This window comes from Amyelois transitella, chromosome 26 (genome assembly GCF_032362555.1).
Source record: "Amyelois transitella isolate CPQ chromosome 26, ilAmyTran1.1, whole genome shotgun sequence".
In the NCBI taxonomy this organism is placed as follows: Eukaryota; Metazoa; Arthropoda; class Insecta; order Lepidoptera; family Pyralidae; genus Amyelois; species Amyelois transitella.
The window spans coordinates 6,177,451-6,205,314 of record NC_083529.1 but is presented as its reverse complement, the minus strand read 5'-3'; the positions used below and the strand labels follow the sequence as shown (position 1 = coordinate 6,205,314).

General features: G+C 33.9%; 1 protein-coding gene across 1 annotated transcript; it reads right to left on the bottom strand.

The window, feature by feature from the left end:
- Positions 1 to 34: 34 nt before the first annotated feature.
- Positions 35 to 6,632, bottom strand: LOC106131964 (chymotrypsinogen B). The gene is made up of 7 exons (XM_013331245.2): positions 6,152 to 6,632; positions 5,532 to 5,702; positions 4,324 to 4,555; positions 3,787 to 3,896; positions 2,779 to 2,946; positions 1,500 to 1,656; positions 35 to 378 (listed from the first exon to the last, which is right to left on the bottom strand). The coding sequence occupies exons 1-7, from the start codon at positions 6,410 to 6,412 to the stop codon at positions 152 to 154; spliced, it is 1,326 nt and encodes a 441-aa protein (XP_013186699.2). The 5' UTR covers positions 6,413 to 6,632; the 3' UTR covers positions 35 to 151.
- Positions 6,633 to 27,864: the final 21,232 nt, after the last annotated feature.

Sequence of the window (27,864 nt, the reverse complement as noted above, 5' to 3'; positions counted from 1 at the left end):
AAAAATTTATGTTATATTTTATTTTTCTTCAATTATAGATTTCCGATTATTTGTATTGCGACAAAAATAACAGTAAGTATGTTTTTTTGAGAATGAAATGAAAAAAATTATGACTTGATACAAATTTAATTCAAAGGTAAATAAATTCTCATCACAAAGATCTTATATGCTCATCAATCCAGCCAGTGAACGCAGCTACGTTAGTATACAACGTGTATTGAGAAGTGTCACAAATTTTGGCATCTGTCCGGCTCACCGCTAAAGATACTATGCCGTTGACGTAATAAGCGCCTGTCGCATTGGCTGAGGTGTCTCCGGATATGTCCGGAACGAACACGTGGAAACCACCACCGCTATCACCATTGCATGCTGAGGTACCTGAAAATATAACCTTGTTGTAGGTACTGTGTGGTTCCCGGCACCAATAGAAAAAAGTATAGGACCACTCCCATCTGCCTACCATGGATGTCGTAATAGGCGACTAAGGGCTAGGCTTACAAACTTGGGATGCTTCTTTCAGGCGATGGGCTGGCAACCTGTCACTATTTGAATCTCAATTCTATCTTAAAGCCAAATAGCTGAACGTGGCCTATCAGTCTTTACAAGACTGTTGGATCTGTCTACCCCGCAAGGGATATAGATGTGATAATATGTATGTATGTATGTATGTTGTAGGTACTCATATCAAGCAAATATATTTTTTTAATTTGAATATCATTAACAGTTAAGAGGTTTATTATATGATGTGGGGAGATATTAACCAAACATTTGATTGTGAGATTCGATTTTGAGATCGTAGTTGCTTCTTCTGTGCCGTGTGGTTCCCGGCACCAATAAAAGGGAATAGGACCACTCCTTCTCTTTTCCACGGATGTCGTAAAAGGCAACTTAGGGATAGGCTTATAAACTTGGGATTCTTCTTTTAGGCGATGGGCTAGCAACCTGTCACTATTTCAATCTCAATTCTTTCATTAAGCTAAAAAGCTGATTGTGGCCTATCAGTCTCTTCAAGACTTTTGGCTTTGTCTACCCTGTAAGGGATATGTACGTGACTATATGTCAGCTGTTTGGCTTAGTGATAGAATTGAGATTCAGAAATTGACAGGTTGCTAGCCCATCACCTACAAGAAGAATCCCAAGTTTATATGCTTATCGTCTAGTCGCCTTTTACGATATCAATAATAAAGAGATGAAATGGTCCTATTCGTTTTCTATATTCGTATTTTCCCTTTTGCTCTGTTTTTATTTCATTCAGGAGTTTTAGACTTTGGAGTTCGGGGTGTACCAATACCTACTTACTATTAACGAGAATGTAGCATTTTACATATCTTTGTGTAGTACTATTAATAATTCTTTGGTGTCTTGAACAATTTTACGATCAGCTACCTCCCTGATACCAAGACGCCTTTTCTTATACAAATTTTTAACGCTTCTATCCTGTAGTCACCTCACAACTGTTTAAAAAGAGAAGACTTTTTCTTCCTTGATCTGAATCTTACCGTTTCTATAACCAGCACAAAACTTCCTCTCATTGAGTACTCTCCCAAAGAAATTTGGGTTCGACTTTAGACAAGTTTGATCTCCAATTTTGGGTAAAGTCGCCTGATGAAGTGCGCTAGACAGCTGTTTGGTGTGATTGAGTCCCCAACCTGCAACCTGAAATTAATGAAGAGAAAATTCATAATACCCTTGAAAACAAACAAAAATCTCTACTCTCATGAGTCTACTGGAAGAGATTTCTATTGAAGTAAGTTGCACTTTTGTACTACAATTACTGCATTAAATGCTCCTGTATATAATTTTGTGTACATAAATAATTAAAAAAGAGGTGTTGACAAGTAAATTTTTTAGTACTCAATTCTTGTAATCATTAAGATACTTTATATCTTTTGCACGATAAACTGTTATATAGCTTAATGGAATTGGGATTCAAATACGTACAATGTTTTAAAATTTTGAAACACAAACGCACGTGTTTTTTTTATTGAAACTCAGGTAATAGTTTTGGTTAGACTAAAACTCATGAGTCGCGAGGGTATTTTATACTTATAAGCCTTTTCACTAATTTCGGTAATCGCTGCACGTATTTATTAATGTATATTGTTTATTTTTTTAGTTTTTATATATGTTCATTATAAATATTTTATTTTATATTTTGTTTAGGTATAAATATATTTATTTAGTTTGACCTCACATAAAGTTCTCTGTCAGACCCAATAGATAACTGGTAGATAATGCTTCTAGCATTAAGTCCACTAATTTTGCTATTAAGTCCTATTTTGTGCAAAGTAAAAACTTCATTTAATAAATAAATATAACCCCGAATACAGCCAGCTGAGATTCAGATATAGAAACATGTTACAAGTTCATCACCTAAAAGAAGAATACCAAGTGTAGTGTTTGTATCTAGTAATGGATACAATACGCTGTCTCACTCACACAAGTTGGTATTATAAATGTCAAGTTGACAGTTGCGTGCGAGCGGCAATCGCGGACAGACGTGCGCTGGTACTTGGTGTGGTAGTGAGCCGGCGACTGTACCTAGTATAAATACATACATTAAAATCACGCCTCTTTCCCGGAGGGGTAGGCAGAGACTACCTCTTTCCACTTGCCACGATCTCTGCATAATTCCTTCGCTTCATCCACATTCATAACTCTCTTCATGCAAGCTCGGCGGTTTCGGGTACTTTTGACCTTAATTTGATCAAGATACGTTCGTCTAGGTCTTATCTTCGTAGTATAAATATCACGTATTTTACACCAAGAAACACATACTGTGCCGTAAACAATTCCAGCGGGTATCCTTTTGATAGCATCCACGTTCCACAAACAAGCCGGTTGGACGTAGTCATCATAAATAGCTTCAGTCTTCAGTTTAAGCAACGCTATATCGTTGTCCAATTTCCTGTAATAAAACTCCTCATGGACAATCACTTGGTGAACCTAGAAAAAAATAGAAATTATTATTTAATTTGCTTTATAGAACATTTTAAGCCGTGTGGTTCCCGGCACCAATACAAAAAAGAATAGGAACACTCCATCTCTTTCCCATGGATGTTGTAAAAGGCGACTAAGGGATACGCTTACAAACTTGGGATTCTTTTTTAGTCAATGGGCGGGCATCCTATCATTATTTGAATCTCAATTAAATCATTAAGCCAAATAGCTGAATGTGTCCATTCAGACTTTTCAAGCCTGTTGGCTATGTCTACCCCGCAAGGGATATAGACGTGACTATATGTATGTATAATATGTTGTTTCAATAAGATATTCTCGGGCTTTGGCAAGGCAAGTTCAACTTGATAAGAAAGAAAGCAATGTATACAATAGTAATCACAACAGGAGCAATGATAAACTCGCTATCAAAAAGGTCAATTATAATTATATTTCCTGCAGCAAAAATTATGAGATCATTAGCTCTATCACTTGCGATTTGTTATTATTTTACGCTTTTAGTATGATGTTTATAAATTACTTTTCTAACATACAGATAATGTTCAATGAGGAGAGAAAGAGTTGGTTATACGATTGCTATTTCATAATCTTCAAAACATTTTATAACATACTAGAGGCCGCCCGCTACACTATGTCCGCGTGGAATCAATCCCGCTGGAACTCCGGTATCAAAAGTAGCATATATATTATTCTGGGTCTTCAGCTACCTAAATACCAAATTTCATCGTAATCGGTTCAGTAGTTCTTGCGTGAAAGAGTAACAAACATACATACTGACATCCTGACATATTCACTTGCATAACATACATAAAAATTTAATGAATTTACCAATCTTTCTTGCGTAGCGACGTCACCTCCAATCAGGTTATATTTCCCCAAAATTACGCTTATAATTTCTGGTAACACGGGAACACCATTGATGGTGACACAATGACCAGCTGAAAAAAAAAACACTATTAAAATTTCTAAAGCATTATAAAGAAAACATAAAAAAATTCGAATATCAGGTAACTTTAATTTAAAATTGTATGATTATATTCCAAATCTCTTCACACCCACACATATTGTCTTATGGCGTAGATAGAGCTAAAAGTCTCGAAAAGATTAAAGCCCACATTGGGCTTAGTGATGAAATATTTCAGCAAAATATAAAATATCACATTCATACTATTTTGAGTAGAACCCGGGCTATAAATCTGGTCAGCGGCTGAATATTAAACCAAGAATACACCATGACATAAAAGATGTTTCTAGTAAAAGAATACTTCCATTTCAAATTTCAAATGTAACTCAAGTCTAAAATGTAATCATATCATTAGATGAAGAAGTAGTTCTTTCGTCTTCTGATCACCTCTTTTACAATACCTGTCAAGACGAAATTCTTCGAAATCAATGTGCCTCCGCAGATGTACTCAGCAGAGGTGTATTTCAAGGTATAGATTGCAGCGTGCCACGGCCAGTCCCCAGGTTTCGTGGGTTGACCGTTGAAGATCAGCTCTGTGTGTAGCACCTTTCTTCTTCCGCAATCCGTCTGCTTTACCGCTGTGCTAGAATGAGCTGTATCTTTGTATCCTTGAAGAATGTTGTCTAGGAACCCCTGAAATTTCAAATAAAGGTCAAATTACCGACATTGAGAGCCTCAAATTAAGTTTCTAATGAACTGATCAAATTACAGATATTGACTTAGGTTTAATTATGGAATAGTAACACCACGATACTAACTCTTGCCTTATCCCGCTTACATCCTCTCCTCAAAGATTGAGTAAGCATTTAAGTAAATTTGAGATGCGAAGATATAAATAAAAAGATCAAACTATCTCTTGGTGTTAATTCCAGTATCATCCTCACCTCTTAGAAGAGGAAGCCAGGGTGCCTTCTTCACTATTAACCTAAATTGGATAAGTCAGGTTTTTATATGAAGCGACTCAAGTCCGATCTCCGCAACCTTTGCAACCTAAACATTATCGGATCGCGGTGAAAGCTAGACTAGAATGATTGTAATCCCTGAATCAATGATAATTTATAAATAAATACTATTATAGATAAATATCCAAGGCCCAGGGCAATAAAAAATGTTCATCTTTTATCATACCCTGGCACAGAGAAGAGAACTTAACGACTACAGTAACCACGACGTCAAAGATAAATTTAAGTTTAAATGCTACGTCATAATCTATATCATCAGCTATTAAAATTTGAATAGATTTTTTATGTTGGTTAAGTCGATTAAATAAAATGACTCACGTTTATTTAAGGTAATTACTATATTTTAATTGGAATTTGGTGATTGGAATTTGTTTTCCTTATTCAAATTTTGTGATTTTCAACAAAGTACTCTTTATTAAAATATATGTATATTTCTCATTGGCCTATTTTGGTTACAAGTGATTAGTAATAAATATATACGGCATTACAGGAAAAATTACGAACTTGTTAAGGGATTTGAACTGAGATAGAGGCTGATACTAGTCTTTGGCTCTCCACATTACAAATTAAAAATATTTCATCTATTTTATGACGTTATTTTGAATAAAATTATCGATAAAAAGGCGTTACATGGAACACGTACTTACCACATTAGGATCTTCACATAACTGTACGCGATTCGCTTCTATACTGGTTGGATACGGTACAGTGCCAATATTGGGACCTTTAACAGTCATGATCAGAGATCCAGCATCTTTGAAGAATGAAATGTGAAAGATCCCTCCGATGGTATCAATTCTGGCGACTGATTTGTTGTGCTATAAAATTTAATTGAAATAGCCAATGACTAAGGAGATCTCATAATAATCGATTTAAATGAAGAAAATAGAGGAAATGATAACATGCTGATGTTTCATTATAAACAAATTTCGAAAAAATAAATGCATGTCGGTCTTCAGTCGACAATTTCATTTGTTAAATTGATAAATACAAGTTACCACCTCCAACTCTTTTTTATGCGGTGTATTTTAAATATTATAACTGCCGTTATTAACGACAAAAAAATGAATACTAAATGGATGAGCCTCAGTCTTATTAACAGAAGTTTAATTAATATGTATTCATTGAATCTATAGTCTATACTTCAAAAGAGTAAAATTTTCCCTGAAACATCTAAAGAGAATATTTGATAAAATATTAATTGTGAGTAGTTTGGTATTATCAACAACTTTGTGTAATTCCATGATTATACGTTAAAAATACTTACCAAAGAAACTGTAGCTTCAGAATCAAACTGTATATGCACTCTTGAATATTTCGGTAAATTGTAATACAAATTTAATGAATACTTATTCTCTTCTTCTGGTGGTAGGCCCCCTTCAAAAACTGCTTCAATATCGTCATTTCCATTGCATGGTCTTGCACGACCTATAGGATTCCCCACTAAAGCAAAAGAAGTTAAATCTTTACCGCCACTTATATTTTCAAGTAATGTCAGAAAAAAAATAAGTAATAAATGTCGATACATTTCTTATATAGTTATATCTTTTGCATCACTGTTAATATTGTCACTGTGGTTATTTATTTCTTCATTGGGATCAATGTTATTGTCTTTTATTTTTATGGTTTCATTGAATGTGTTTCATCTTGAGAGCTTGTTAACTCTTTCACTTAAGATTTTTTTCAATAATACAGTAAATTTTAGGAATATGACTGGATGAATTGACACAACAACCCGATTCGTCTCAGCTCGCTATACTGTTATCACGAAGCGAATTCCATTTATGTTACAGTCACTGAGTATGTTGAGTTAAAATGTATAATGTCTCATGTGGTATTTGTTAACCACATGAGATGCAGTCATTTTACAAATTTTATATAACATAACATATAATCACGTCTATATCTGTTGCTATATAAGTTATGTTCTTGGTAAAATAACAGATCTGTATAATAGAGCTATCTTCTTTACAGTTATAAATGACTTATTTTTTCCCTAAATAAATTTAACAAATAAGGCACCAATTTAAAAAATATATATATGACCATTCTTTCCCTAGGATGTCGTAAGAGGCGACTAAAGGATAGGCTTATAAACTTGCGATTCTTCTTTTAGACAACGGGCTTGCAACCTGTCACTATTTGAATCAATTCTATCATTAAGCCAAACAGCTAAACTTGGCCTATCAGTCTTTACAAGACCGTTAGCTCTATCTACCCCGCAAGGGATATAGATGTCATTATATAATCTATATGCTAAGTACATATGTCTAATAGAATTTCTTGGCTCCGCAAGTAAAACCATAGGTATGATTTTATTGTTGCTTCAATGATACACGGGTGGACATAAAATTTTAGATATTATTTTATATTGCTACAAAGAATAAGCTGCAACATCAAATGACCTTAAGGTTATTTTGCCGATTTTCCTTGTTCGACACGTATCGTGAAGTCATAACCAGTATTCAACCTACAAGTGCATATCTTATCTAAAAACTTGCTAAATAATATAATTTTTTAACAGTAAATAAAATAAATATTCTGATACAAAAAAAAAGAGTAACGTGTGGTTAGGTACCAGCACTTTGGAATAAAAGCACTTTGGAATAAACCCCATTCCTTAGTCGCCTTTTATGACATTTATGGGAACAAAAAGGATCTCGTTCCCATAAATGTCATAAAAGGCGACTAAGGAATCTATAATAATATTATAAAGCTGAAGAGTTAATTTGTTTGAACGCGCTAATCTCAGTTCAGTTCGAATTGAAAATTCTTTTGCGTCGAATAAACCATTTATCGAGGAAGGCTTTAGGCTATATAACATCACACTGCAACTATAAGGAGCGCAAAGAAATAATGGTAAATGTGAAAAAAACGGGGAAAATTATTCATCCTAAGGGATAGGCGTACAAACTTGGGATTCTTTTTAGGCGATGGGCTAGCAACCTGTTACTATTTGAATCTCAATTCTATCTTAAAGCCAAATAGCTGAAGGTATATCAGTCTTTACAAGACTGTTAGCTCTGTCTACCCCGCAAGAGATATAGACGTGATTATATATGTACTTATACTAAGTATTTCTTAGTAAATAAACTCTTAATAAATTAAATCAAAATTGTTTTATATAAGTAAAATAATTATCATTCATTATTATTGTAATTAACTACATTTGCAATACTCACCGAGTTACTATGATACGAACAAAATTATACATACCACCTGTATTATATTTATGACTCATAGTTGGCAATAAACGTTTGAATTTGAATTAATACCATACTATAATAATGTTAATAAGATCCCCGATCTTTATCCTGGCGGGGGGGGTTGTTTAAGATTGGTCTGACGTTTTAGAATCATTTAATATTTATTGAATGGTAATGTTTTCTAAGAAACCACATCCTACTAATATCCTACTAATATTATAAATGCGAAAGTTTATGTGTATGTCAGGATTTCAGTAATGGATGTTTGTTACTCTTTCATGCAAAAAACAACTGGTTCGATTACGATGAAATTTGGTATGTAGATAGTTGAAGACCCAGAATAACATAAAGGATACTTTTTACCCCGGAGTTCCCGCGGGATTGATTCCACGCGGACGAAGTCGCGGGCGGCCTCTAGTTATACCATAATTGAAATAATTAATGTATGTATCTCAGAAATGCCATGAGAGAGTTGGGATATAACTTGTTCGATTTACATACGTAATATTTAATCACACGTTTTTCCTTTACGGGGCAGACAGAGAAAAATCCAAACTAGCTCTAGGCAAGTGTGGAAACAAGATTACTTAAAACGAGCAGATATCAGACACCGTGTGGTTGCCGGCACTTCAGAATACATAGAACAACTACATATCTTCTTAAGGTTTTCGTTAAAGGCGACTAAAGGAACGGCTTAAAAACTTGGGATGCTTCTTGTAGGCAAAGGGCTATTTGTCACTATTTGAATCTCAATTCCATCATTAATCCATACAGCTGAACGTGGCCTTTCAGCCCTGAAAAGATTGTAGGCTCTGTCAAAGTCACAAGGGATATACGCGTGACTTTAATCTATGTATATTTCACAAACCAAATTTATAACCCTCCTTTCGTTACGGGGATTAAAAAACCTGTAAACGCAACTCAGTTGCATCTTTGGTTTAAAAGGCAACAAAATATTTAAAGTCTCATAAAACATTGCACGTTGTATTACTATAGTAAACTTTATACTGTAGAAATAAACTTTACTGTAGCCTTTAAGGTTAGGATAAATTGCGAACGGTTATAAAAAAAAAAGAAATATATAGAGTAGGATGGAATGGAAACTCGGAATATTAAAAGTTAAGTGAAAAAATAAACTTGGAATGTAGACTCATTTTTTTTAAGGAGTGTGTGTGTAGTGACTTTCGGCGCAAAAAGAATAGGATCACTCCATCTCTTTCCCGTGGATGTCGTAAAAGGCGACTAAGGGATAGGCTTGGGGTTTCTCATTTGAGGCGATTGGCAAGCAACCTGTCACTATTTGAATCTCAATTCTATCATTAAGTCAAACAGCTGAACGTGGCCTACGAGTCTTTTCAAGACTGTTGGCTCTGTCTACCCCGCAAGGGATATAGACGTGACCATATGTATGTATATAATAGTACTATGCAAGATTAATCGCTTTTATTTTAAATTTAAATTTTTGCGTTAAATTAATAAACGACCTATCTATTATTTCACAAATTACTAGGTAATAAAGGAATTGCATATGCCTATATGACTAGCGATTTGGACATGATCCTTAATGGATTTAGCTGGTTCGTCGTGTGAACGTTCATAGGTATGTTGAGGTGATACACCTATCATTGTACAAGGTTCTCCTAATAGAGCCTGTTTATCCTACTATAATATTATAAACTAGCTTCCGCCCGCGACTCCGTCCGCGCGGATGTCGGTCTTCGCGTGGATGGTTTATTTCTCCATTTTGTGAAACTCTGACAATGACATCTTATAAATATCTATTGGACCCAAATACAGCTAGGCCTGTAATAATTAAGGCCTGTAGTAAGTATTTTTTTCAGTTTGTATGTCAATATGGATGTTTGTTACTCTGTCACGTAAAATCTACTGAACCGATTACGATGAAATTTGGTATGAAGGTAGCTGAAGACCCAGAATAACATATAGGCTACTTTTTATCCCGGAGTTTCCGTGGGATTGTTTCCTGGGCGAAGTTGCGGGCGGCCTCTAGTACAAACATACATTAAGCACGCCTCGTTCCCGAAAGCGCAGGCAGAGACTACATCCTTGCCACTTGCCACAATCCCTGCATACTTTTTTCGCTTCACTCTCATTCTTCTCTCTTCTTTCGGGCATATATATGTATAATAGACCTCGGGAGTGACATGGAGAATGTTTCTGAAATTTAATAAAATCTTTTATTAAATTTACTATTTACAAATCTGCGGCTACTATAACATGCCAGTATAGTTTGTGATACAAACAGTCTGAAGTTTGCGAAGTGCATACCGCGCATAGAATAGCCACAGGTAGGGTGACCAGATGTTATGTTTTAAATAGATAGATAGATAAAACTCTTTATTGCACCATAAGAGTAAGACATACAAAACAGCACAAAGCAGATATAGATGGTACAAAGACGGACTTATCGCTAAAGCAATCTCTTCCAGTCAACTTTTCTAAATTGGAGAAAAAATTGCCATTTAATTCATTGAAGAGAGAGTCATTTAAGTCGGCAAAAATATAAATTCTTACATATAACACAGATGAAGGACATATTATAATCTCGTGCTTATAACTTACGAGGTAAACAGGGCCAACATATTTGACAACTGTATTTATATATTCATTGTAAACAATTGTTGCATCTTCTAGGTTTACCAAATTTGTTGATGTCCAACCAATTACATAATGCTAATGCTACGTATAATGAAGCTATGTTAAGTGCCGCTTCCAAAGCGTACAGAATAAACGATAACAAACTGCACTGCAGCATTTTCTTCATTAACGACAACTTCACAATAATCCAAACTTATAATTCGAAATGCGGCCGAGGGAATACATTATGCATTCATTTTACTGAAATAAGAGTAATAATTTTTTTAAAAGGAAAATCAAATTTAAATATATTTGATGTACAGAGTGTACAGAATCCTTTCTCCTCGTTAAAACTAGAATTTTAACGAGGTGGCTATTATATCGTGGCAAGTGGAAAGGTACCTCTTCATTTCTTTGATATATATGTGTTTGTTTGTTTGTAATATCTATATTGCATAGAAATTTACACAGTAACAAGAAAATAGTACACAGTTATAAAAGAAACAAATCACTTGCAATGGCGGACTTATCCCATGAAGGGATCTCTTCCGGTCAACCGGCAAACAATAAAAGAACTAGATAATTCAGTACAAAGTAGTAATACGTATCCACTAAATATATATGTATAAACTTATTCATAAATAAACATACATAAACTAAGATAAATTTCCTGACGTTAAATCTAGGTGCTCAACTGGACAGGAACTTAAATACATTATTTTTAAATATGTTGAGGGTAGGTGCTTTTTTAGTGTCCAAGGATAGATAATTCCAAAGCGTATGTATTTTATTTATTTATTAATTTACGCCAAAAATACAACGGTAGTAGTACACCTCTTACAGTATTTGCCAAGGAATTCTTATAAGTATAACAAAATAAACTCTTGACAGTCTTCATTTCAACTAAAAGGACAAATAATAAGTATACTATGGGTAAGAAACAAAGTAGTTACTTACAGAAACAAACAAGTTGAAGTACATTCACCTTTCTCACAAAATAACAAAAAAAATTCTTATATAGTTATTTTACTATATAAGAAAAATTTTTTTTTACTAAGATATTGTCACCCTTACTAGGGAGACGGACGCTCTTTCTAATGCAAATAAAATACATTTGTTTGTCTTGTTGTTGAATGCGAATTTTTAAGAAAATGAACCTCGTTTTCTCTAACAATTCAAGGGAAAATTCTTTGGCATAAAATTATAAATTGCTATTGAATATTTTATGACCACTACTTTTTTTTATTTCTTACAATATTAGCGCAATTTTTTACAGTAAAATCGATTTAAAACTCCATGCAAATATTGTTCGTTAAATTGTACCTATAGGATGTCGAGAAACCAGTACATGATATTAAAATTCAAATGACCCACTGAACGACGGCTGTTATCAAATTTATCACATTTCCCCTCTTAAGCATGTTATTATTTTCCCAAGAGAAAAACCCCCTTTATTTACTTAAGCTAAGACAAAATTGATCTGCAAAATTTTTCCTTCCACAAGCCGGCATTAAATGTGCTACTATTTGTTTTAATTCCGACGAAATTACGTCTAATGGAGTGAGTTTCAGTCGAGTACCGTATATTACTGAATAAATAATTAAAGTGTTAATTTTATTTATTTAAACTTCTTACATACATATAGTCACGTCTATATCCCTTCTTGCGGAGTAGACAGAGCCAACAGTCTTGAAAAGACTGAATGGCCACGTTCAACTGTTTGGCTTAATGATAGAATTGAGATTCAAATAGGGGCAGATTGCTAGCCCATCGCCTAAAAAAAAATCCCAAGTTTGTAAGCCTATTCCTTAGTCACCTTTTACGACATCCATGGGGAAGAGATGGAGTGGTCCTATTCTTTTTGTATTGATACTGGGAACCACACGGTACAGAATTTTTAACTAATAAATTATTATTTATAAAAAATCTCTAATTTCGACTCTTTGCCCGACGCAAAGACAGCCAACCGCATATTAAATTACCTTGCATGGAACTCTATTACGCTGTAATAGAGGTAAAGTTTGCAATTAATTTGAATTGAAATGTGAAAGACCGGTCCGGTAGTTTTTCTGCGGTTCTCCAGTCGCCAGGACCCCTGATTTTTGCAGTGACCAAAAAATCCCAAAGCCAAACGGGCAGAATTTAATTAAAACGCCGTGTACCGTTCTCAAAATAAACCTTTATTGCTACAGCATGATACATTTTTTGATGAAAACAGGTTTATAATTGCAACATTCTCTTAAGAGATATTAACATTACATATTTCTGGCGTTTTTTGTTAAGCTATCGAAATAATATCAAAGACTAGCTGTGGCCGCGACTTCATCCGCGTGGAATAGTTATTTTGGGCATCATTGAAGACCTCAAGGATGAATAATTTTCTCCATTTTTTTCACATATTCCATTATTTCTTTGCTCCTTATAGTTGCAGCGTGATGTTATATAACCTTAAGCCTTCCTCGGATCAAAAATATTTTTTCCATTCTTACCAGTAGTTCCTGAGATTAGCGCTTTCAAACAAACGACCTCTTCAGCTTTATAATATTAGTATAGATGAAATCGTTAAATTCTCACTGATATAACTATCTAAGTCACATCTTTTCTGTATGAACGTTCCCCAGACGTCGCTTAGGAACCCTCCCTCCTGTTGACGCCAAATGTACCAAATTATTGTCAAAATTCTTTCTCTCTCAGTTCTTACAATGACAATAACAAGTTGTTGTACAGTACAGAAATGGATATCTCAGGATTAAGGACAGTGACATTGACAAAATCCGATATTAACAAAATATTATCTGAGTTAAGTAAGTCATTTCTCATTATCTCTCTATTATTAATATCCCTTTCTGTCTCAGCTTAACCTCGTTTTTTGTTTTGGCAGTCGTGGTTTGACCCATATATGTATGTATTATATATAATTGTCAACAAAACGTTAAATAGTCTCTATATCAATTCTCAAATTTAGTTGCTATAAGTGGATATTCGTTTTTATTTTTGATTTTATTTTATGTTACAAACAAATAAATAAATTTTTTGTTGGAATTTTTAGGGTAAAAGTAAAGCTTTTTTTTTCAATAATAATCTATCTTCTGTCTTTACAAACACAAAACTTTTACGTGACATATTTACTGTAGGTAACTTAGAGTAACTGAGTATTGGGATGCGGTATGTTCCTTTTCTAGGGGTCTAGTCTTTGGGTGCAATAAGAGAGATTTTCCAGGAATACCTACGGGAACTGTAATCTGTAATATATACGGGGCAAATTACATAGATTGAGTTAGCCTCGAAGTAAATTCGAAACTTGTGTTACGAGATACTTAGGTACTCGACGATACTATATTTAGAAAAAGTTCGTTTCTTATCATGCCCTGACCGGGATTCGAACCCAGGACCTCCGGTGTCACAGACAAGCGTATTACCGCACGCTACGCAGAGGCCGTCAATTTATATATTTCATCAAAATCGATCAAGTTTAACACATAGAATAAACATCGCACATTTATCAATTGTAAGGATTCGACGATGAAGACTCTATTAAAATACATATTTTACATTTAACGACCTCTGTGGCGCAGCGGTCCCGGGTTCGAATCCCGGCCAGGTCATGATGAGAAAAGAACTTTTTTATTGGCCTGGGTCTTGGATGTTTATCTATATAAGTAGTAATTATAAAATATAGTATCGTTGAGTTAGTATCTCGTTACACAAGTTTCGAACTTATTTCAAGGCTAACGCAATCTGTGTAATTTGTCTCGTATATATTTATTTATTTAATTACATACATACATAAAATTACGCCTTTCCCCCGAAGGGGTAGGCTAAGGCTACATCTTTCCTGAGACATAATTAAACTCACAACATTCTCGCTTCATTGCCAAATGACACACCAGTAGTAAGGCCCGTACCTTCGTTTATAGTGCTGAACATAAAACTTGCCCATAATGACTGCTCTGTCAAGAGCAAGTAGGCCATTTATCCTTTTTGTGTGTTGTATTCGGTGAAAAAAAGAAAAATAATAATAATAATTTGCCGGAAAATCTTTATTGTGATACGAAGCGAGTAATTTACGGTTCCTCAAAAGATTCCCCTTTATAAGTTAGTTAAATGGCTGTTTTGTTTTTTTTTTTCTTTTTTTTTTCCTTCAGTTTCTTTAATGAAGTTAGAAGAAATTATTATAAAAAGGTTAACATATAAATATTTTTTCTTATTTAGTATTAAATTGTAAAAAAAAAGTCATTAAGCTAATTAAGTGAATTTTTATGAAAATTATGTACCACTTTGGTGCCACAATAATTCTATTATTTTATCTTCTAATGTCATTGTTCCTACGGGTTAAACAGAGTCACCAAAAGGCCGAAAGGCCACGTTCAGCAGTAGGTATGGCATTTGTTGGAAATTATTTAGATACCGACAGGTTGCTAGCCCGGTGCCTAAAAACTCGTATAATTAAGATTCTGGAGAAGTAAATAAGGATCTTTTCATCCCGGTAAAACCTACAATTGCGGTGGAATTTTCGAAAAACCTGTTTTCTTTCTTTTCTGACGAGTGGCGCTAAATCCGCGCGGACAAAACATAGCTTAAATAAGGTAGAATTTAACATAGAATCGTTTAAATAATTACGACTAAATTAGTCACTAGTCTTTTGAAATAAATGGTTTATTCAGACTTAGCTTATACTGATTTCATTTATAACAGACTTAAGGTAGACTTCCAATGGCAGTGACTATGAACAAAATGTTTGATCGATTAAATGTATATTGAACACATATTCTTAATTTATATATAATTAATATTCTTAAATTAATTTACATTTAATTTAAAAAGTTGTTTGTTAGCAAATGTAATACTATTTTTTATTAAAATACTTCATTTGAAAATTCGTGGGCGAAAACATTTTAATTACTTTTACACATAAAAAGGAAATTGATTGACTGACTTCCCTTCCCCTTCCGGCCTTCTTGTAATTTTGAGGGCGTCATGGGATCGCAGGCATTTTAGCACGATGCGATGAAATATTAGATAATACATATTTCAATAGAATAAAGTATCTATTGTTGATCTTAAAGAATTTTAAATCTGCCGCTCACAACATCAACGACGTCTGCTTCGGAAGTGCACCTTAAAGGATCTTCATTTGTAACCGTCTTAGAAATGCGAAAAACTGTAACGCACAAAAAAATGAATGGCCAAGTTGGGAGATTGAAATATAAACGCCCGCACGGGATGAGAACTAAATTAAAATGTCTTTTTGATACAAATTGATGGATGAAGATGGATGTTACAACAAGTTTTTGAGAATTTTATTTATTTTTTTAACTAGGTTTTGCTCGCAGCTTCGCTCGCGCGAATTTATCGCCATCTACATGCGCGAAACCGCCGAGCTTGCATGAAGAGGGTTATGAATGTGGCGAAGGAAGTGTGCAGAGATCGTGATTTATTTTGGATCATGATAGTGTTATCAGATGAGGAAACCTTTCCTCACGATGTTTTTCCTTATTGTAAGAGCATCGGTTAGCACTCAAACTAATACAAAATTCAATCAAGGTAAACTGGTAAAGGCTTATTTAAACTTGGGATTTTTCTTTTAAGCAACGGACTAGCAACTTGTCAAACCAGTATACAGCTGAGAGTGACATTTCAGTCTTTTCAAGATTATTGGCTCTGTCAAGCCTGCAATGGAAAGATACGTGATTATAGTTTTGTGTACATTTGTTTATTCTTTACTATACCTAACAATTACAATTTGTAAAGTATAATGGGCGGACTTAATGCTTAAAGCATTATATAACCGTCATAAAAGCATATTCTACCAGTGAATCCTCATTTATGTATAACTAGCTGTGCCCGCAACTTCGTGCGCCTGGAATAGTTATTTTGGGCATCATTGAAACCCTCAAGGATGAATAATTTTCCCCGTTTTTTTTTCACATTTTCCATTATTTCTTTGCTCCTTATAGTTGGAGCGTGATGTTATATAACCTAAAGCCTTCCTCGATAAATTGTCTATTCAACGCAAAAATAATTTTTCAATTCGAACCAGAAGTTCATGAGATTAGCGCGTTCAAACAAACAAACAAACTCTTCAGCTTTATAATATTATAGTAAAGATTATCTTAAGTCACATTTCTGTATGATTGGCATTCCAGTTACATTTTCAAAAAGTCTCCTTTTGGTTTAAAAGGTTTAAAGAATTTATTTTCTCAAAAGAATTACATAATTCACTTACCGAGAAAATACAAAGATATAATTAAACTATTGTACGTACCTAATCAATAAGATTTTACATATCTTTCGTGCCATCTGGACATGTTTGCACTATATAAACTATCACTGATGACACATCACTTAACAATAAACAAAATAAAATGCAGCTAAGAATTAGGATTTCGGTATTAACTTTTAAACGAAACATTTCATTATTTTTTATGTGAAGCAAGCATCTGAACATAAAATACTCTTAAAAACTTAAAATCAATGAGCAAGTAACAAAGAGGGTAGACTGCATTCGTGTTCTAAAGACAACTACTTACACTTGTTTATTAAGGCGTGTACATTAGTGTATAAGCTGTAGCGGAATAGCATATTTCTATAACGAGTGATATATTTTTGCAAATTTAACAGTGATCTATAATTAGTTTATAACATAATTCAAATTACTATAATTATACGTATCAATATCAATATCCCTATCACAGTATATTATTTATTAGTAAAACGTTACATACTTATATAAATGCAAGTATAAATATTTAACATATATTATAAGAATTTGCTTTTTATACTTATTTTACATATGTATATACTATATTTATATATTTATACACATTATTATGAGAGGTCCTTTAATATGTGACTTTTTAGCAACTTTTTAAATGTGAAAAGTGATTTCGATTCTTTTATATCCTTTGGCAATTTGTTATAAGACTGTGCACCTTCATACATAATATTCTTTTTTCCATAGTTAGTCCTGGGAGTTCTTAAATATATGTTATTGGCTTGTCTAGTAATACGTTTTTGGATTTGTATCTTTTTTGTGAAGTTTATGTGCGAGTGTATATCTTTGGTGAGAATCTTTCTTATTAAAACACATGTGCTATATTTATACAGTTGCCGGAGATTGAGCAGCTTCGTTTCTTTATAAATTGTCATTGTTGGTGTTAAATAGGCATATTTAAATAAACGTTTTATTATTTTATTTTGCGATCTTTGAAGTTTTTCTAAGACTGTTTTACTCGCTGTTCCCCATATTTCAATTAAATAGTTTATTTGAGATTTTATTAAAGAATTATAGATTGTGTACCGTACATACTTTGGAAGGCATTTTGTTATACCTCGCAGGGCCCCTGTCAAGGATGAGAGCTTTGCCCGGATTTTATCAATATGTGGTCTCCATGTAAGTTGACTGTCCATAACTAGACCAAGATACTTTTCTTTCTTTACTCTTTGTATTATTTCACCATTTATTTGTAACTCATCATACGTGCCTATCGGTTTATTTTTGGCAGCAAAGATTATATATTTGGTCTTTGTAGTATTTATAGTTAGTAGGTTTGTCTGGAGCCAAGTATGCAAGATATTTAAATCATGTTGTGCGTGTTCAACTAATGTGTCTATGGACTGTCCAAAGTAAAAAAGACTAGTATCATCCGCATATAAAGTAATATCACCTTTCAATCCAATATCGTGCATACTGTTTATATAGATTAAAAACAATAATGGGCCCAAAATCGATCCCTGAGGGACACCACACGTTATTAATTGAGGTTTACTAAGTGTGTTTTCAATTTTAACGATTTGATATCTATTCGTCAGATACGATTCAAATATTTTATAGGCTGTTCCCGTTATACCCAAGTCTTCTAATTTATTAAGAAGCTTTTTATGACTGACTGTGTCAAAGGCTTTCTTTAAGTCTATGAAAATACCTAGTGCTATGTTTTTGTTATCAATATTATATTTTATGTTGGTAACTAGATCAACACAGGCTGACAGCGTGTTGGACTTAGGTCTGAAACCATATTGCTTTTTAAATATGAAATCTAAAGAAGTGAGGTATTTATCAAGACGGTTGTATATTATTTTTTCAAATATTTTGGATATAATAGGCAATACAGATACTGGACGATAGTTACCGGGATCTTTCTTATCTCCTGATTTGAAAATAGGAGTTACTTTGGCTGTTTTCAAAGAATTCGGAAAATAACCTATACAGAGACACTTATTAATACATGATGTTAATTTATCAGCGATTAAGTCCTTAATACATTTAATAACTTTAGTGCTTATTCCGTCTAACCCACAACTTGTGTTTGCTTTTAAATTATTTATTATTTGGATTACTTCATCAATTGTAGCTGGCCTTAGCTCAGTTAATCCTGCATGATCTATGGTAACTGTGCTAGAAGAAGTTTGATCGTTGTGATAATGTTTGGGTATTTTTTCAGCAAGTTCCGACCCTATGGTAGAAAAGAATACATTAAAACAGTTACATATTTCTTCAATATTTGTAATCTCACCTTCCGATGAATTTAGTTTCAAGGGGGCACATTGATTTTTACTTCTATTGGTTGCTAAATCATTTATGAGTTGCCACATTTTTAAAGGAGATCTCTTACAATTTTTGAATTCTTGGTAGTAATACAGATTCTTAGCTGATTGGATATTTTCATGTACTTTGTTTCTATGTTTTACAAAATCATTTTTTAGTGAATCGTCATTAGGAGCAAGTTTTAGTTTATGTCCAAGCATATTTCTTTCATTAATCGATGCTATTAGGGTTTTGTTAATCCAATCCTTTCTTGGTTGGTTTTGTACCTTCATCTTGGTTACTTTATTTTTCGAAATTGCTTCAATGATATCACTTTCTAATTTTTCGTAATTATAATCTAAATTTGAGGACATGGTCTCCTTAATTGTTTCACGCAAATTAACATAGTCGATTGCTTCGTATTTCATTCGTTTTGGTCGTTCAGGTTTATTAATACTCATCTCAAAGTAAATTTGCCTGTGGTCCGATAAAGCATTCTCAATAATTGCGACATGAAATGTGTTATTTTGTAGGCTTGTGCAAATGTGATCTACAATTGTTGCTGTTTTGTCTGTTACACGAGTGCAATAGTTCTTATGTATTTTGTTTAGTACTTGTATTCCATTTTCTCGTAAAAGCATTTTATACTCTTTGACACATCCCTTGTTGCTTAGCAAGTTAAAATTGAAGTCACCAAATATAAGAACTCTTTTCCTTTTTGATATATGATTTGCATATGTTTCTAAGAAATTGGTTGTGTTGGCAGAAGGTGGTTTATATATAGCTCCAATGTCCAAAGAAAACTTCTTCAAGTGTATCCATAGATAATGATTGCCATTTTCATGTTGATCATCTAGTACTTCATGCTTTAGATCATTGTGCACATATATAGAAATTCCTCCACCTCCACCATCTCCCATATTTTTTGCTCTGTAATTATAATAATGTGTATAGTTTGGTATTTTTAGCTTTTGTGCATCCTGTTCAGTTTTTATCCATGTTTCTGCTACCACTAATACATGCATAGTTGATTTAAATGAATCTATAATACATCTAATCTCATCCAATTTTCCTTCCTTAACAAGACTGCATGCGTTTGCGTATAAAAATTTTAATGACTTATCTTTAGTCGTTATGTTAGAATAGTTGTCGACGACTTCATAGGTTATTGAATTTTCACCTTTTTTGGTGAAGCTTAATGTATTTTCTCTTGTAATTAGTTTTTTGGCTGGGATTTTATGATTTTAGGTATACCTTTTATATATTTTATGATAAGATTTTTCTCTCCATTTTTTTCACGCTCTTGTAGCTCGTATCTGAGATTTTTCATACATTCTTGTTCGTAAGGAGTCTTATCTGAGTAAATTTTCACTGTTTCATCTTTATTGTTTACTTTGTTCTTTAATATCGATAGTGTTACATCAGGGGATGCAAAGCAAACTTTCAATGGGCGCATTTTATTAGGATCATATTTGCCTAGTCGTATAATTTTGTCTGACTTTGGACACTCTGCATATATGGAAGATGTAATTTCGTGTACTTTCTCTCTATCAGCTTTTCTTTTTTCGGACATATCTTCACAGTGAGGTTCAGGAATACCGACTATTATTATATTCTTTTTCCGCTCTTCACGCTCTTGGAGTTCAGCAATTAGATCGTTGCACATGGTTTGAATAGCTTTTTGTGCCAGCGGTGCTGTCGGTGTACTTGATTTGACCTGTTGAAAATCATTTTCTAGGGATTTTACCTTTTCATTTGTGGCATCAATGCTATTTGTCAAACTAAAGATTTGAACTTTGAAATTGGCGTTTTCCGCAATCAAGTGCTGGGTTGTGTTTTTAATCTCAGTTAATTGGTCTTTTATCGAAGAAACATTCATATTAATAGAGTCAATTTTTTCATTATGAGATTTGGCAGAATCCTTTAAGATACCCAAAATTTCTTTTTTAAATTCGATGAATTGGAATGAAAAACTATCATCTGGTACTTTTCTCTTTCGATAAGAGATATTTTTTGATTCTAAGTCTCTATCGCCCATTTTCGATAAGTCAGGTTGCGAGCTGCTATTGCCTTCCATAAAACTCATTTCCAAAGCGGACTATTGTTAAAACGCTCAGTTCGTCACTGTGTACGTACCTTATACGCACACTGCATACGGGGCGTCGCTCTGATGATTCTCAGGTAATAGGCGGGATAAGGCCGAACTGTAGGTTGTCCTTTTCGCACCGTAGGTTGCTCAGTGCCCACTAGTTGGTGGGGAATCCGCGCAGAGAAGCAATGTTATATGAACTCGATAGGTGTAATGCACTTTATGATTTTTAATTATAGTTCAGAATCGTGTGACAGCGTAATTTTGAAGAGTTTCTTATCGTTAAAGTTACTTTACTTGGACTTTGGCAACTTTATAATTTGGTTGATTCATGCATGCGACCGGAGTTCAATAAAAATGCAAATCCGTGAAATCTTTGGATAACAGGAACTTTGGGAAGAACGTTTACACGTTACGAAAAAAAATTTTTTTTTTGGTTAATTGGTAAAATATAAACAAAAAGAAACTATTAATCTAAAAACTATTATCTCACACATATTTTCGTGTTTATAAGGGCAGATTTATCCACTTTATTGCTAAAGCTTAGTTTTAGATAGGTAGTTTATTTCTAAAAACTAGTTTTCAAGTTTTTCTGATACTAGGTCATTCTACTTATTTATTTAAATTATTGCTTGATAATCATACTCGTAATAATTCTCTTGAGTGCTCAAACTTTTTCTAGGACAAATAAAGTTTTCAATAAATGACATGAACTTTTTCATGGTTTATTTGTTTATTAAATATCTGGGCAACGATGAAAATCATTCACACTGATGCCCGTTATCACCAACGAACCCCTAACTCACCCCTAACTATTACCCAAGCTAGTAGCCTCCTAAAATAAAAAACCTAACTTCATTTCCACCACGCTAGGTGTTTCCTGTTAGGTTCCATACAATAGTTAGAATACTAACCGATGCTCTTACGGTGAGAGGAAACATCGTGAGGAAACCTGCACATTCAGGCAAATGGACGTGTAACCATGATCGATCCAATGCGGGTTAGATTTACCTGCAAATGTTGCGGAGGGAACCGCTTCGTGTATGTGACTCACCCAATCCAGGATCCATGGTCAAAGGCATATCCCGAGCTCCTCTCCAGAGTGGTGAGGATGCAACCGGGACAAAAGCCAGGAGGAAGAAGGTATTTTCTTTTTAGGGGACTCTCGGATCAAGTGATGTTTTGTCGTTCAAAATTAACTTATATCGAATAATACTTATGTAGCGGCCGTTCAGCCTCCATCGACAGACTGACTCTTTGACTTGACATTTTAGATGACCAAAACCGACTGACAGACAGACAGAGGAAAAAAAGGACAATCAAAACTAGGGCAAGACGACAATAAGACGACGCCTTGAACAGCCACAATTATGTTTTATTCAGACACGACCTAACAGACTCTCGGCCCTTTCAACTTAAAAAGGGCTTTATCTTTCAAAATGACAAATAATATTGAAAAACGAGTATAAGGGTAAAACACAAAGTTAAGTGACACTTAAAACTAAGGAATCGTTGGTGAAAACGGGCATAAGCCACCTCTTTTGACGTATGATGTTGGGAACGGGCAATTAATGAAAACAATCACGGCCGAGTAAAAACTAACTTTTATTCGATTAATAATTTCCTTATATACTAAATTGATTTACCTGGAGGGGGATGTAGGTACAACATGGTATCTGCTTACATGTAATTTTATAATACTCTTTAATTCGTTAAATTCCAAGAATTGTCTTTGTTACATGACTATGATGTACCCACCTACTACAGACGAAATAGATACATATATATCTGTAAAAATTTTTAAAATTTTGTAAACATCTTTAGATGTAAACGCACCCAGTTATCATCACATCGTAAAAGCATATCTCGGGAAGGTGGCGAGCTGTGAAATTTTAAAGATTTCCGAGCCGCTGGCCCGCGGACGCGTCGCAGATGCCAGGAAAATGGAACTTACTTTTGGAATTTTTGGTACGGTCGTAGTAGGTAAATCGATTTTGTTTGCATTATTATATGTTTAACGTGTCGTGTGGTTCCCGGCACTAATAGAAAAAAGAATAGGATCACTCCATCTCTTTCCCATGGATGTCGTTAAAGTCGACTAATGGATAGACTTATAAACTTGGGATTCTTCTTTTAGGCGATGGGCTAGCAACATGTCACTATTTAAATCTCAATTCTATCATTAAGCCAAACAGCTGAACGTGGACTATCAGTCTGTTGGCACTGTCTACCCCGCAAGGGATAAAGACGTGAATATATTATGTATGAATATACAGTGACAGGTTGCTAGCCCATCGCCTAAAGAAGAATCCCAAGTTTATAAGCCTATCCCTACCCAGTCGCCTTTTACAATATCCATGGGAACGAGATGGAGTGGTTCTATTCTTTTTTTTATTGGTGCCGGGAACCACACGGCACATTTAGAACGAAATTGGCACTCATTTTCTCTAATTCCTTGTATCGAAATAGTTGAGTTGGTCTACAAAGGCATCACAGTTAAAATCCGTTTGCTTTTACGTCTCAGGAGCCAGCGGGAAGCGAAGTAAAAATTTACAGTTCAATTGGTACGTTAAAATGTACACATTTCAGAGTTCCAGCTTCAGTTCCTTTTCGTTATTCATGTCTGAGTCTTTAACTCATTTTAGACTAGCTTTTACCAAAAGCTTCATCCGCGTGTAGTTAAGCGCTACTACGAAAAGCGACGAATTCAACGCCATCTACAAAAGAATACTTTTTTTTTTCAAATCTCACGGGAACTTTTTTACAGAGATCCTTCTCCAGACTTTTAATTATAGTACATGACTCAAACGCTCAGTTTAACTGGATTAATTTTCATGCTACTCGACAAACTATTAATTAAATAAAAAACAGACAAACAGACCGGGTTATTTAATATTATACACAATGAAATCTCACTAATTTCAATAAAACATGGAAGTTCACTAATTAATTTTCCAAAAGCAAGTCTAATTAGGAATAATATTTTACTCAGCATGATTTATTAAATTTTGAAATGAGATATTACAAGTTGAATTGTTCTTTGATATAATACATAAATTTTATGATTGTACGTTAGTATGTAAGATATTAGTAATATAAAGTTAGAAATATAATTATACGTATGATTTTAACCCGAAAATAAACAGACACAAACTACTTTTAAGGTAAATTAACATGTAAATATTATTTAAGGCGTTAAGCTACCCATCTGCCACTATTTGAATCTCAACTCCATCAATAAGCCACTTGTTCACTCTGTCTAGCCCGTTATGGATAAATACGTGATTGTATATATACATATATATGTTCTTTTGATTAAGGGATTGGTTTTTTTTTCTAAAATATTTACAGTAAATTAGATACATGAAAAACTGAAGAGTGTAAATTAAAAGTGCCGTGTGGTTCCGGGCACCATTACAAAAAAGAATAGGACCACTCCATCTCTTTCCCATGGATGTCGTAAAAGGCGACTAAGGGATAGGCTTTTAAACTTAGGATTCCTCTTTTAGGCGATGGGCTAGCAACCTGTCACTATTTGAATCTCAGTTCTATCATTAAGCCAAATAGCTGAACGTGGCCATTCAGTCTTTTCAAGTCTGTTGGCTCTGTCTACCCCGGAAGGCATATAGACGTGACCATATGTATGTATGTATGTATGTAAATTAAAATTCTCCCTCAAGCAAAGTCAAAAACAAAACCTAGTCATAGTTAAACTGAAAATTACGCCTGAAACTAGTCACACACGGCCGCTTGTAACCGGCACGTACCGTTTTGAACCGGTTCAAAGTCACAGAACATACGAAATGACGTCACGTTCCGCGCGCTTCACGTTAAAATGTATTTGAGGTGTTGTGCACTGGAAATTTAGAGTTGCATTTTCGGTATTCGTCTTTAGCATTTACGAGGCAGATAGAGTCAGCAGTTTCTTAATTAACATACATAGGTACATATAGTCACGTCATCTCTTGCTGAAAGAAGACTGAAAGGTCACGTTCAGCTGTATGGCTTAATGATGGAATTGAAATTCAGATAGTCATAGTTGGTGGTTTTTGGCATACCATCCTCTAGAAGAATAATATCAAGAATTTTCCTTTCAAAAGGAGCTTGAAGAATTTACTTTATTTTCTTCTTTGTACCACGGGGCTTACCATTATGCCTTAATGACACTTAGAAAACAATATCTGATAAAAATAAGAAAATATAGTGTGTTCTAAGTAAGCTTGCATTAGAATAATATGCCTATTCCTTTAGTCGCCTTTTTCTACAATCATGGCATAAATGGAGATGTCCTGTTCTAAAACGCCTGAATAAAAACCAAATATTACATACAAATACAAAAATTACACATTTGTAATTAGAAAATCATAGTCTTTCACAGATTATATAGAAAGATATAGGAATATATGTAAAACACTGATATTGGCTGACAAAATTTAAACTCCTCCATGTTTTTATGCATACGTTAAAACTGTATCGCTTCCTTAGATAACAGAAATGATGAAATGTTTTGGATTTTTTTTAATGCTGTAAGATTACTTTCAAGGACCAAATTTCGAAGGATTCGGTTAGGATCGCGTAACACAAGTCTCGAATTAATTACCTATTTACTTACTTATTTATTTAGTTTACTCGGCAGGATAATTTATGTATTTTATTCTATTTCTTATATTAGTTTATGTGTGTCAATGCTTATAAACGCTATGATGTTGCAAAGATACTAGTACTCGTACGGAATGAATATACACCAAATTTTTATTTTTATTTGACAACTAATATACAAACAAAAAAATAAATAAACTTGCTAATAAAAACAAAAGACGTGATTCACAAAAATGTTGTAGACCAAAACATTTATCTGCTTCTTTCTCATATCAGAAATCCCAATTTGCCATACAGAATTAAGTTCGGGAGCTTGCATCAATTGAGTGTTAAAAATTTTTCAGTGACAACATAATTTTTCAACATTTTTTAGTTTTATTTAACATTTTTAATTTTAACCTTTAATTTGTTTTTGTTTCTGTATAATCAATTAATATATAATTTTATATAGTTCCTCTCCAAAGAAAGAGATTGTTAGAAAGTAGTTTTTGTATTTATAACGACTTAGGGAGTAGCCTATTAGTCCTTTAAAGACTGATAGGCTGCGTTCAGCTGTTTGACTTTAAGATAGAATTGAGATTAGACTTTAAGATAGAATTTACCTTGAGATTCAAATAGTGACATATTGCTAGTCCATCGGCTAAAAAAATAATCCCAATTTTGTAAGCCTACCCCTTAGTCGCCTTCACGACATCCATGGGAAATAGATAGAGTGATCCTATTCTTTTTTGAATTGGTGCCGGGAACCACACTGCATTTGTATTTATTAATTATAGTAAAACATATCGAAGTCCGTTTAAGGTTGCCTATTTGAAGTGATCACTTACCCGTTAGCTCCCCGTCTAATATGCATGACGAGGCGTCACCACGGCTCGTTAGAGCGCATTGTTGACTCGGCTATTGTGTACACTGATATACATTTATATAATATCTTGTGTAACAAATTTAATGGAAAATACATAGATTTAAAGTTAAACTCTTTTTTTCAGCTAAGTATTATTTATTTATATATTTATGTACATCAAGAAGAATAAGAATGAAGCTTAAAGAGAAATTCAGTACAAGGGAACTTATTTCTAGAGCAATTTCTTCAAGACAGGAAAGTGTAAAGAAAGGCATTGGCTTGTGTGCATCTTAATTAAAATATAAATTTACTTAAACTTACTGATATATCTTTACTAATATCATAAAGCTGAAGAGTTTGTTTGTTTGTTTGAACGCGCTAATCTCAGGAACTACTGTTTCGAATTGAAAAATTAATTTTGTATTGAATAGACCATTTATCGAGACAGGCTTTAGGCTAGGTATATAACATCACGCTGCAACTATAAGGAGCAAAGAAATAATGGAAAATGTGAAAAAAACGGGGAAAATTATTTATCCTTGGGGGCTTCAATGGTGCCCGAAATAACTATTCCACGCGGACGAAGTCGCGGGCACAGCTAGTAATCTACAACCAAATGTCTGCGCTTGTAATTTCCAGAACAATTCATTCATATTTCACCCGAAATCTCAGTGTAAAAATCTACGTGATTTATTTTATACACCTTTCGAATAATCTTCGCCATCTTTTGAATATTCCACTTGCAAATCTACGGGTCAGAAGTATTCATTATTTTCTAAAGGGTAAGGTCCAGTTTCGAAAGACCTCTCTGGTGAAAGTAGATTTGAATGCAAACAGCTCAGGTTGAATTGGTTATGGAATTTTGGGGAAATTGTCGCCAAATATATTGAAGTGATTTTTAAGGAAGCTTAATAACTTTCTTGCTTTCCAGGTAATAAGGTCAGACTTGATCGAGAATAAGTTTTACATAAACACTTTCCGTTCCCAGCACTTTAAAAAGGGTAGCTCCATATATTCTCTATGGATGTCGTGTAAGGCGACTTAGGGAAAGGCTACACTTGGGATTCTTCTAGTAGATAACGAACTAGTGACCTGGCACTATTTGAATTTCAATTCC